At 38.8% G+C, this 13,637-nt stretch overlaps 1 protein-coding gene across 1 annotated transcript in view; it reads right to left on the bottom strand.

Moving 5' to 3' along the window:
- Nucleotides 1-13,637, bottom strand: part of zmat4a (zinc finger, matrin-type 4a) — a 139,465-nt gene that overhangs the window by 46,496 nt on the left and 79,332 nt on the right. Inside the window, exon 4 of the mRNA XM_026321838.1 lies at nucleotides 3,340-3,496. Within this exon, the coding sequence (XP_026177623.1) occupies nucleotides 3,340-3,496 (157 nt within the window). The remainder of the gene's footprint in view (nucleotides 1-3,339; nucleotides 3,497-13,637) is intronic.

Below are 13,637 nucleotides of genomic sequence, written 5' to 3'. Positions count from 1 at the left end.
CCTGACATTTTCTATTTGTGACGGATCCGGGTGGCTGTACACTAGAGGTGCTTTAAATTACTGGTTCCAAGGATAAAACAAGCTAAGTCCAAAGCTAGCAGTTCTGCTACTTCAGCTTGAATATGGGTCGCTTGGACAGTCACAGCCTTGTCCTTTTGAGGAAAAAAAAATGTAACAATTTATAGTGTTGACAGAATAAAATATACTGGTATACATTAATGAAGAGGTTATTGTCCCTTGATGTTTTAAATGCAGTTTTAGGTATTTCTATTCTAAAGAGGGCAACATTAAATTTCTATACTTTAAATTTTTAATGATGAAAATAATCAGAAGTCAGAAGTTGCTGAATCTCAGCACAAAGATTTTTAACATTAGCAGCTGCAAACAGCAGAATTTTCTGTTACTGATGTGTTTGTCAGCTGGAAAGGTGATTCCTCAGTGTCCTACTAGCTTTCTGGGTGCCAGTGCAATTGATGTTGTGTCACCCCCTCTTTTAGCATGGCACAGAGTTGGCTTTGTTCTGAACCAGTGGCCACAGATGGCACGCTTAATAGCTGTGTTTGTCACTGACGTGGCAAAGAGAGCAAATAGCAAAGGGCCGTAACTGAGCACTCCATCATCCCACTGCAGTCAGACTTCTTAGAAAGCAAAGAACAAACTCAGTCAAATAGTGTAAATAGTACATCACCGTTCAAACATGTTTTTATATTTTTTATGCGCTCACAGCTGATATTTTATGTTCTTTTCTTTTTAAATTGTGGGATATTGGTTGACATAACATTCACTGTAGGCTTCAGATTCTTAGCTTCACTTTAGACTACTTGTTTAAAAGGACTTAAGAACTATACCTTTTTGAGATAATAAATTATATATAAAATCACTTTACCATATGACTAGTCTAAGCAGCAGTAACTCTGAACCATTGTCTCAGCTGTGAGTGAAGATTGATGCATTGATACTTTGGGGATTGAAGTCACAGTGTTTGCTTTTAATTTCAGTTAAGAAAAACTGTCAGTGAAAGCCATTACTGTTGGTCTAGATAAACATGAAAAAACTTTTATTAGAATCCTGCTTTAATTCACAGAAGACACAACATAGAGTCCAGATGAGTACTTTTTGGTGATATTGTGAAAATGTGTTTCCCCTTGTGTCTTAGTTTAGGAACACTGTACTGAGACTAAATAAAAACTTCAGTTTGGCATGTTTCAATCACTCAGTGAAAACATAAATATTTCAACCAGTCTAAGCAGGAGCAAAGAATGATTGATAGATAATGATAGATAGATGGTGGGCTCTAAATGCAAGACAGGAAGCAGAAGAAGGATCATGCAGAAGCACTTGGTGAACATTTGGTCCTGAAGTGTTTCTGCTTGACTTCAATAACCTAAGGCCTTGCTGTTATTTCTTCGATTTCAGAAATAGAGAATATGTACTTACTTGTTTTAGCATTGCAAAATACTGATGGGTAGCCTTCATATTTGGCTGTAGCTTTGCAGAGTTTACTTTTTCATTCCTACTTTATATGTTTAAAAACCATTCTGGTGCTAGTGTTTTTTTCATCCAGAGGGTTCAAGGCTTGGGCTGACAAACATTAACTGAAAGACAAGAGGTTTGTGTGTCAATCTACTGATTCAATCCTACCATTTTAGAAGGAAAAACTGCTGCAGTGGCTGAGGCACAGAACTAATGCAGGATGAATTCAGCAGAAGACAGGAGAGTTCAGATAATAGCACTAAGAAAATGCACTGCCTTATCTGTTGACAGAAAACCTCCAACAAATTAAAAGTGGAGTAATCGTGAGGGATATGTGAGAGCACAAAGTAAAACACATAGTTGTGAAGTGCATATAAATGACTCATTATTGGAGTGCCAAAAAGCCTCAGTAAACAAACAAAGCTCAGGGCTGAACCCTTTACGTCCACACTGCTCACTGTCGACTCACGTGCTGGGCTCCGGAACAATCTGAAAGTATAATGTTTACTGTGTTTCTCATTCTCTGTGCCCCCCTGTGACCTTCACTCATTATTCTCACAGCTGCCAGTTTGTAAGTAGATTCAGGGTGAGCGTCTGTCAGTGGATTACAACAACAGAAGACGTCAATCACCCTAAGGTAAAGAGCAGTTGGTGATTAAATCTAAAGAACACACGCATAGGCACACAGCCAACTACACCAGCTTGTTGGGCTACTGTTAGTAAGTTGCAACTGGCCCAAACAATAAAAACATGCAACATTGTTATAGACAAGACTAAGAGTCTACAGCTCTGGGAGTTAAAAACAGACTCATTTGTATATGTGTTTTTTCTTTGTAGTTAAACATCTTGTGATGCCTCAGATTAAACAATTTTTGCTAATCTCTTTTCCCAGAAAATCCCTTTTTGTTGTTTCTTTTCCTCCCAAAATAAAGCTACTTTTACCAAGTGAGGTGTATCAATGATTTATGATTTCAGTGTCAGGACCAGGACCAAAGCAGATGGAATGAGTACTGCTGGACAATGCTGGAAGTGTAATATAGTATGCTGGATGTAGTTGTTTAAAAAGGATAATCTTCATAGAGTATATATGTTACTGTATTGCTTCCATAAATTACTCGGGTTCCATGTGATAAACATATCCATTAGATCTAACAAGCACAGTATCTTTAGTTCATGAGCTGCTTACATATATTGAGACTGTGGAACAGAGGGAGAGATTAAGGTTGTCTCACATAGAATATATAGAATATAGAATACGAGATATGAAATGTTTCCTTAAAGTTTCAATGTGCAATATTACTAAAGTAACACTGTAACTCTGATTATCTGCCAGCATCTTGGGTACATTAAGCAGCAGGTCAATCCTTGATGCTGATGTGTTGGAAGCAGGAGAAACAGTCAAGTGTAAGGATGTGAGTGGCTCTGACAGGGGCCAAGTTAGTTTAAAAACTGATCTCTAACTTGTCCTCATATCACAGTTTTCACTGTTTTGATATGTTTTTCAGTGAATAGACAAATGTGTGTTTCTCTTCTTGACAGTATCAAAGCAAACAGATTCACAAAGATGCACAGTGAGCTGCAGAGTGACACAAGTGCCAACCTACTGCTGCACTGACTCCTGTGTACACAGCTAGGCAGGTGGTCATATCACCGGTGTAAATAAATTATAGATATATGAAACAAGGGAGAGATGTGGAATGCAGAAAGAGCACATTCAGTCTAAACTATGTGCTACAAATTATTTAAGATCATCTAACACGTCCAAACACTGTCAACACATATGGCATCCCATAATTTTCCTTCTCAATAAACTTGTAGTTTCTCTATCATGTACACCAACAGTGCATTTTGAACAAGGAGCTATACCTTTGGTTATGACGGCAGGCTGCTCCCCCAGTAGCAGTTTTAGCCTCTTGGCGTGGATTTTACCCTGGTAGTGTGACTGTGCCACCACTGCTGATGTGAAGGACATGTTACACAGCGTGCAGCACTTATTCTTGTCCACGTCGCCCTCATTGCTGCCCTATAAAAACACAGTTACATCTTATCAATTACACATCAGAGCCATCATCATGACATTCATTCATTTTGGTAACTTTAAAAGCAGGATTTAATCAAACATGTCAGATGAACAGCATTAAAAAGAAAGTATAGTGTTTTAGCAAAACAGCTAAACACTAACCTGTAATGCTTCTGCTTTAAATGAGGGGAGGGGTGCAAAAGTCCTCGCCTAAAGTGTTTAGAGCCTAGTGGGATGCAAATCAATCTTCTGTCCTATTTGTTTTAAGGGGTGATAGTGGGGCCAGTGTGGCTGAGTGTGTACTTCTCCCTGGGCCTCCATCTGTGCAAGCTGCACCAAACCTATTATTCTCAAAGATTGCAGAGGACACAGACCAACCTGCCCTGCAATGAAAGTGAGAGTAAAAAGAGGAAACAGTGCCCTGCTGGATAGGCTGGGTTAAGGAAGGGCTACTACTCAGAGTGGAGGATGAGGAAGGATGAGTAAACTCCATTGAGATGTCCATTCCTGGTACACTCTACCAGATGTGCACCCCTAATGCTATCAATGCATACAAATAGTCTTGAGACAAACTGAGATGACCCTATTCATCTTCATAATATACTGTATGCATTGTGGTTTCTGTTAGTATAGTACTATATTTCTACATTGACGTTCTCCAATAAGCCTTATAGTACCTATGTGCTACTAACTGGCAGTGTAGTGTAATTGGAGAAATATGTGAAATATATTTCAAATTTAGCTCATTTAATTAAATTTAATTAAAACTGCCTAACGAGGTTTTGAACAGAAAACCTTATGGGGATGGACACATGGAAGTATATACAGTATAGCACATAGCTAGTGATGCACCATCTTTTCAGTAATGCAGAAAAAGTAGCACTAATGTGGAATATTAATTATTGGAAGTCAGAATGCTCATGTCTAAAATTGATAAAAACAGCTATCTAGCCTCCACCTTTAGAGTTATTATCCATAATAGCAGCAGGGCTCTAAAGGTAGAAGAAATGTTACAAAAAATTGTTACAAAAAAAGGATATTGCTCTGTTCATTTAAGCTGGTATTTACTACTCCAGACCTTAAGGTTCCCCTGGGCCACTTGTATATTGTTATGCTTCAGGGACTCACTCAGTGTTTTTCTAACAAACCCTGTAGCTGTGACCACGTGCTAATATTTTGCCAAGTGAATATTTTTTTGGTCTAGATTCAGTATATGTACAATTTGTTATTGCATAGTTTGGGACACTCCAGTAATCAGTTAGTTATGTCTTTACTGACTTTGGTGATCCACTATATTTTCTTCTAGTGACACAATGAGGCTGAGATTTTTGATTTTTAGTGCTATGTCCACACAACTATTGAATAGCCTGATACAGATATCCATGTTGGCAGGATGTTTTTGCAGTGAATTATGTGTTTATATGGCACTGAGTTGAAAAACATATAAATGAAAAAGAATTAAAAGAGGTTTGAATTAATATCAGCTGGACTAAAATCTAATGTAATGAAGGTTGATTTAACCCATTTGTTATGTAAGAGTGGTCTCGTGTACTGTTAACGCATATATCTTTCTTTGCTGTCAAAAATAATTTGGAAAACAGCCAAACTAATTACGAATGTAAACCTGTGATTTAAAACATCTTGGCACTATTATTAAGAATGCTGGGCACAAACTGGATACACCAGCTGCCAGTTTACAATGACTTACTATAGAGCCTTTTAAAAACCATTTGCTTTTTGCTTTGTGCTCAGTTATAGTACTCAGTTTCTCAGCACCACTCAATCACTTTCAGTTAGGCTAGCCATTGCATTTTACTATATTAGTCTGTCATCTCCATTTCCTTTTTTCTCTATAGGAAGGAAGACAGGAGGAATTGACTTCATGGATGAATCATCATTTACATAGTGTACGCAGAAAAGATTAAGGGAGTTCTTACTTTTCCTTAATAGCACATACAGCCTTTTTTTTTTTTTTGCATTTTACAAAACATTGTTTTCCATTAAGCTACTCTTCACCTCATTAGAGATACAGTTTGACATTTAGAAAAAATAATTGCATCTGCTTTCAATAAGGTACACTCCTTTGAACACTCCTAATAATTAGTCTAATTCAAGGTTTATTGATGAAAACTGAAAACACCTTTCTTTTAAAAGGGCAAGCGGTGCTCACGTTGCTCTGGTTTTTATAGCAGAAGGGAACTCTATGGCTCAGACACAAAATCATCTCCCAAGAGGAAATGTCATAGTCATTGTGTGAGAGGCTCAGAATTGAAGTAAGCAAACACTCAGCTCTCTAAATAAGCAAAGTGCAGAGCTGGTGTTACAAACAGTTTAGGAGGGGATGATACCATTGGTTATTGTGTTACTCTGGTTGTGCAACCAAGAAAACAGGCCTTTGGCTGACCAAAACCACAAAAGCCCATACAGAGACACAATATCCTGTACTCTGATACAAAACCCCAAACGAAATGACAGCTAATTTGACTGTTGTCATTCTACTGAGTAAGTGTTATCCATGTACATCATTTCCATACATATAGGTCAGTAGGGCCCTACTACACCTACTGGAGGCAATGAGTGCTGGCATTCAATGGCAATTAGCAGCATTAGCGCTGATATTAAAGTAGTTAATGAGACTGTTATTATGGATTAATGTGCACTCATGGTACATACTGACCCGTGGTGCTTGTAGACAGATGTAATGAAATTCACAGTGTTTTCCTAAACATAACCAAATCATTTTATGTCTAAACATAAGTAAAACATTGTAATGTCTAAACGTAACCAAGTCGTTTTAAATGGCTAAACATAAAAAAGTACTTGTCTGCTTTAAATGTAATCCCACTTCTAATAGGTTCCAATAGGTGGTAGAGACCTACTGAGCCATAACTATTGAAGTTCAAACAGGCTATTGAATAGCATGACATCTTTCCAACCAGGTGGAAATGACATGTCGGTTTGTATGGATGCTGACAGACAGAACAACAATAGTTTATAAGAATATCTGAAAATAGCTATAAGGAAGTTGATACAATGATCACAGCTTCAGAATATGTTTAAAACTATTTTAAACTGCCTCAAACAATTTGACTATATTCAAGGTATAGAATAACTGAGTTGACAAAAATCAAATTAAACAAAGTCAGCATAAGCCAACACCATCAGGAGTTCCACACTGCAATTTCAAATTGCCCCTTTGCTGAAATGCTATTCACAGTGAATTATGAAGATGTTTTGAAGATTACCAGTGTGTGTGTGTGTGTAGTGGGAGGAGGAGTGGGGTCATATATATGTGGAGAACTGACCTCTGTATTTTCTGGGTCAGGGTAAGTCTCCAGGAAATGAAAATGTAATGTCCCCTGAAGTTATGGAATCACGACTGTGTGTGTGTGTGTGTGTGTGTGGATGAGGAGAACACAAAGCTCTTTCCCCCACAGTGTGTGATAACAGAAGAACGCCGCTGCACTGAGTCATACTGACGCACACGCGCACACACATCGCCCTCCTCCTTCCGCCCTTGGCCTTGTCCTTGACTAACTCTTAGCACACACATGTACACACAAACTCCCTTCCTGCAGTTACAAGGGTAGCCGCAGCAGGGCCACTATTCCATTTCAGAATTTCATAGTCATAATGAGCAAATCTACATTCAGGAAGAGACCGAAATACACCAGGAGATGAGGTGCCACCTCCAAAGAGGAAGGAGCCATAATTTCATGGTTAATTAAAACTGGATAAATGAGGAGTTAATTGTAGGGAAATGTAATTAATGTAGCAGTAGGTAGGTGTGTGCTGCCAGATTGACAGTCACAGTGTGATTTACAGACTTCCCTGCTGGAAAAAAAAAGCTTTCAGTGTGAAATTATTTTCTAACTTTGGGATTGTGGAAGAATTTCTGATAAGCTCAGCAAGATAGTTTTAAATGTTTTTTTTTTTTTTCTTGTTCCAGAAAACCCATGAGTCATCTAAAACACAACTCATCCAGCATCTGCCATGTTTCAGCAGTCATGTATGCTTGGGAACAGGTTCTGTCGGTAATCTCAACGCAGTAGTTCAGTTCTGTATTGGCAGAATATACTGCTGTGTTGCATTTCTCTGAAAACGTAAGAAATGGAGGCAGGGAGACAGATGGACACAGTGAGACACTGCATCTTGGTGAGGAGGAGGGGTTTGTCTCATTCCCATTTATGTGAGGCATAATAAAATAATCTTTTTGATTTGCAGTAAATTATTATTATTAATTTAGCTGTTTGCTGTGCTGCACATTTCCATCTTGGTCTACATGAAGCAGTGCGTCTTTGCCTGTCTGTATTTTCCACAGTGTCAACATGCTACTGCTTGCAGAGCCTCCATCAGTGCATGCAACATTTTCTTTCCAGTGCTAGAATCAACTAGCTGCACTGCTCCTTGAGGTAACAGCCTGGATTACATTGGCCTGATCCTGGTCTGGCTTAGCAATATATAATGCCTGGGCTAAATCTGGAGGTCAGGGAACACTCACTTCTCATATGCATCTCACTAGGGGCATACACAGAAGAAATAGGACAGCCAAGTGCAAGGATATCCCTGCAAAAAAGGATGAAAAGGACTTGCTCCCAACAGACCTGTAAACAATGCAGTCTATGCTGCCAAGCAGAGCATACACGAGAGAGATAAGTGGGGCTGACACACAGTGTTCTCTGCTACTGCTGCTTTAGCCACACATACAGTAAAGTGACCTTCACTTTAAGCGGCACCAAAAGACAAAGAATAAACCCTGACTGGAAAGTGTGTCACAAGGCAACAGGGGGACAAGACAAATTAACATTTGTTTATATACAACTAAAGTGGCTCTACATGTTCCACCTTAAATTTAAATGTTTGCCCACAAGACTGTGGGCCTCATGCAAGCACCCAACACAAAAACATTAGTGGGTGTCTAGAGCTGTTTGCTGAAAACAGCTGACCGCTGAGGGAAAACACAACGCTATTAGAGCTTAGGATGTGAGTTTCATTGTCACTGGCTTAGTTCCACCAAGTGTCCTGGTAACTGATGGCAGTGAGTCAGAGTGGACCATATCAGGACCCTGGAATTAGCTCATCTAAACAGACTGTAAAGGCTCCTAATGCTAGAAATGACACCTGTGAAAAATGTCTACAGCTCTAAATGAGCTAAGTTAGCAAGCTAATTTGACTACAGTCTCATACCCGACTGCACACCACTCCTCATTTTGGAGAAGTTAATGCACTGAAAAAGGAAAATAAAAATGGATGGTGCAGTATAGAGATAGGTTACAACACCTTTCCTGTTTTGGACTCTCGGGCCCTCCATTCCCTCAAAGGTCAGCACTCTCAAAACAATCTGCTATTTTGCTATTGGTACCAAAATATTACTTCCAAATATCTGATGAGGTTGAAATTAAAACAATATAAATGAAAATTAAAATTTGAATTAAAATTAACTAATTTTACAAAGTACTGCTGCTTTAACTGCTGGTGTGACAGATTCCTAACTAACAGGCAGATGGCATTTCTAAATGCCAAGAAATGCAATGCGACAATCTGTAAGCAAGCCTTTCAGGAGACCTGAGACCTTTTCATTGACACGTTTGTCTAATCCAACATCTGCTGCCTTCTCTTTGTCTTGTCCTTATCTCAGTGTAACATAAGTGTGAACAGCAGGGTCACACTGTGGATGACCCACAGTGATCAGTTATCCCAACTCAGCAAAATGTACAGCTGTGGTGACTACATGCTCAGCACTTTCTATGAACCAGATGAAGCTGCCATATCCACCCAAATTAGTTTTCTATTGTTAGTCACCTTGATGATGAGTTTCAGACAAAACCTAAAATAAAATCAGTTTGATGATGATTTTTTGATTGATAAGCTGCTATTTAAAGCAACATGGATACAAGCCGTCCATTCATACTAAATCCCACACTGGGATTATAACGCAATAGTGTGTACATCTCTATGTCACAGAAATAAGGCCCCTAAAAATTCTGGTCCAGGGAAAGTTGAACTCACTGATATTAGGTCATTTCCTTCACTCGTTCTTTTGAAGTCCTTCAGTAGAAACAATACAGACTACCCAGCCAACTAGATATGCTCAGTGCAGTCTGAGCAGTCTTTTCAAATCCCTACCTCTCACTGTGAGTGGATTGCAAAATTGTGCAACATGTCTACTGTGGCTAAAGTGCAAAGAAAGAAAATGGGATGATTTGAAATGTGACTTTTAGAAGAAGTGATAAGAACTGCTGTTAATCTGCTTCTCTTGACCCATTTTCCAAGCTGAATTAACATCTGAATTAACTAATCCTCCTATTCTAAACAAGATTTTTCAGTTCTTAATCCTCCCATAACCTTGTGAAAAGGTCCACAGTGAAACTTGGTAAATGTTAAATAAAATGTTAAATATTAAAATTACTCAGGTTATTCCAACTAGTTGAAATGAGAAATACAGTTCCATATGGTGTGGGGATCATACACAGCCTAACTGAGGAGAAAAGATATTGTCTGCACTTTCACACCTTCCAGCTGCTGGAAATTATTTTTTCCACAGCCATTGTTTGGCTCCTATTTGGAGCTGCTTTTTTTTTTTTTTTTTTGAATGGTTCATTGCAGACACATACTGTACCTCTGGGCTCGTGCCTTCTTTCTGCTGGGCTCTGCTTTCTGCGAGGTGTGGGCTTTTGCTAAATCATGGTCCTTCACTGGGAATAATGGGCCACCTCCCTCTCAGAGCAACAATTCACATCCATCCCCTTTACAAAGAAGCTCAGAGGGCTTTTGAAATGGGGAGGTACTTTTGTCTAGATTCCTCATTGAAGGCAGCTGCAAAATACAGCTAGGGAGGTGAAGAGGCATCATCCTCTCATCAGTTCATTTTTTCAAACAACAGAAGATTGACACTTCAGTTCCTGAGAAACATTTGATATAATACGTAACACTCTGAGGTGCCTTTATGTTTTTTTCAGCTTTGTGTCTTATAGTGTGCACATTTATCTGTTGCCTTTAAGAACTGGCTGTACTTTCAGAAATGTCAAACATTATAGATAATATTTAGAGTGTTGTTTTCAGGCAAAAGTGAAACTGCTATATCAAGGTGCCAGTTATGTAAACAAAACAAAACAAACATATGCGAGAGCTCAGAGCAAACTTTTAACAGGACTGCCATGGTGCAGAGCAGTGGAAGTAAGGCTGAATTAGTCTCAGTAAAGACCTTTGTCTTGTATATTTTACCGTTACTGTTTTGACAATGTACAGACAATGTACAGAGTGATAGACAGGTCTAGATTACGACTGTTTCCCTAGACAACTGTCAAAAATCTGCAACAAGAATTCTTGTGTTTCAAAACAGCAGCACGTTCAGCAGGACAAATTGCCTTGCGAATCTATATTAGCAAAGGAAAAGTGCCCAATAAAACATGATAAATTTGGATAAGATGGTGAAGAGTGAAGAATATGGGTTACTAGACATAAAAAAGCTGGAGGAGCGTGACCCACATCACATTGAGGTGAACTTCACGTATGTAGTAAAACCTAATGAATTGGATTATGTAACAGCACAATGCAAGTTTACCACTTGGTTTTCAGCCATGCCAGCAGCATATTGCGCTGATAGAGGATCAACCACTTTGGCCTGGACTGAAATGTCTTGACAACTCTTGGATGGATTGCAGCTAGTTATTTTTAGTGATTCTTCTTCTTTTCCTCTTGAGCCACCAGAAGCTTCTTATTTTTGGTTCAATATGGAATACCTCTGTGATTTATGATTACCCTATTTAGTTGACTGCCATGATATTCAATACTGACATTTATGTTCCCATCATGATTAATTGCTGTAACACGGAACCTCTAACTTTTTCTCTGTATCAGGTCAAAATACTTTATATACCTGAAAATCTTATAACATTCCCAGCGGCCTCAGCTGTGTTCTGTCTTTAGAACTAGATAGAAAATAATAGCATGCTAACATGCTTAATTAAGATGGCAATCACTGACTGAAAATACAGCTAATAAATATCTGCAGGTTAATGTCATTGTGAGCATTAGATACACTGAGTTTAACATTGAGCTTGAGGCAGAAGACTAAAAAGATTTTTGTTATTACTAGCAGAGTAGGCTACAAAATAGAACTTGTAACATATTAGTTAGAAAAAATTTGGAGCATAGTTTTAAATTATTTTGCTGCAAGTTTGAACTGAAGCTGTATCTTGGAAACTGGAGCCAATTAACACTCAGGACTTAAAATTTTCCTTTATTAGTTGACAAATCTGGTCAAATTTAGCTACTTTCATTTCTGAGGCTTTCTCCTTGTAGACCAGTGTAATTTGTATCCCAGCCATAAAATTATAAAGATAATATTGAATGCCTAGTTAATCCTGCAACAAACTTGCTCCTGGAACCTCGAAATGGACCAATACCTGCTATATGACGCACACCATCTACTGCAACACGAACTAGATGTTGACTCTGAGAGAGAAACATTCCCAGCTCTTTGGAGGCCAAGAGAAAGGAGGTCACACACTTGAAGACAGCCCTCAAAACCTGTAGCTACCCTAAGTGGGTTTTCAACAAGGCAACATCCACATCAGGCAGAAAGACAAGAGAACAAGCTGAGACTCAAGATCTACGAGGAAAAACCTGGTCATTCCCTATGTAGCAGGTGTTTCAGAGAGGCTTAAAAGGATCTTAGGGAAACACCACATACCATTTCACTTCAAGCCCACTAACACACTGAGACAGGTGTGAAGTGAAACCAACCCAGCTGTGTGGGTCTAACGCCCATTTGCATAGTCCACCCGACGAGCCTATTCAAGCTAAGGAGTGGAGTGAAAACAACCTAAAGGATAAATTTCAGATTCCTACCAGCTTTACCCCAGATCAAAGAAGCTACTTGATTAGTTGTGAAATGTTTCAAATCAATCATTAGAAGTCCGGTTGCCATGACTCAACTTCTTGAAAACTTCACCTGGAAGACTAAGAATCTTCACAGACAGATATTAACTATACCTTCTATATTCATATTATTTAAGTAGATTTTACTAATGAACCCCTTTGACTCTATTGTATCATTACTCAATTTATTATTGCTTTCTTATTTTGCATTTTTGTTCTCTATGTTGGAATTGATACATTAGAGGGTAAGCAGGTACTATTTTGTGTAGTTTCTGCAGTGACAGTATTACATGTTTCCTCAGGATGGTAAATAAAAATCCTATTTTATCTTATCCTGCTTCTCCAGTAGAATGGAGTTCTGGCCTTCCGCATGTGATCTTTTTCTCCCCTGTCCCTTGTGCTCCCTGGACATACTGCAAATTTGGTGCATGTATATGCCATAAGAAATGTGTGTGCATTAAATGTGCAATCTGTTGGATATTGCTGAAGGAGAGGCTGAGGCAATGAAGCATAAGACTGCAGTCACTTCTTGTTCAGTCAAGGCTATACGGGACACCTGTGCCATCTCCAGTGCAACTGCTCTGTCTCTGCATCAGGATCCAGTGGCAGCACTGGAGGCCTGATTTGATGAAAACTGGCAGTTGAATGAACTGACAGGCAAACACCAGAACCAGCCAGCAAACTGAACAAGTCTGCATACATGAACATGTATAATTGATATTACTTCAGCTTGACAAAGTATCAAATTGATTAGCAAGTCCAAGATATATTGCAAGCCATTTTAGTACAGGATTTTAGTACTTTAACAGTGTTCACAGCAGGCTTGTTTACCATGTGGAGATCTGAAACACATTAGCGATGGGCAATGATTTTTGAATACTCAATCTTTTTTTTTTTAAATTACAATTTTTAAAAAACAGTACATTTTTTAAAAGTCTCTAAGACCAAGGTGCAACCTGCAGATCAACAGACAACAGTAAGCTTTGTTTTAGTGATTTTACCATCATCACGCCAAAACTAGCATGGAGACTCATAGTCTTAGTGTTTAAAAAGACAAAAAGAATATGCTGTAACACTCTTTCATACCAGAATGCAGCAACACTCGTCTTCTATTAGCAACAGAGCAGCTCCATAGGAGCCGTGACACCTATAGGGACACAGTCTATCTTTCGGCACCGTACATGCGTGGTACAGAAATATAGCAGCATCAAAACAAAACTGGTCTGTGGAGACTAAAAAAATGTGAGGATTGTTGAAGGCC

Source organism: Mastacembelus armatus, chromosome 9, assembly GCF_900324485.2.
Source record: "Mastacembelus armatus chromosome 9, fMasArm1.2, whole genome shotgun sequence".
Classification (NCBI taxonomy): Eukaryota; Metazoa; Chordata; class Actinopteri; order Synbranchiformes; family Mastacembelidae; genus Mastacembelus; species Mastacembelus armatus.
The sequence above is the reverse complement of the archived record's forward strand: the minus strand, read 5'-3'. Positions and strand labels throughout refer to the sequence as shown.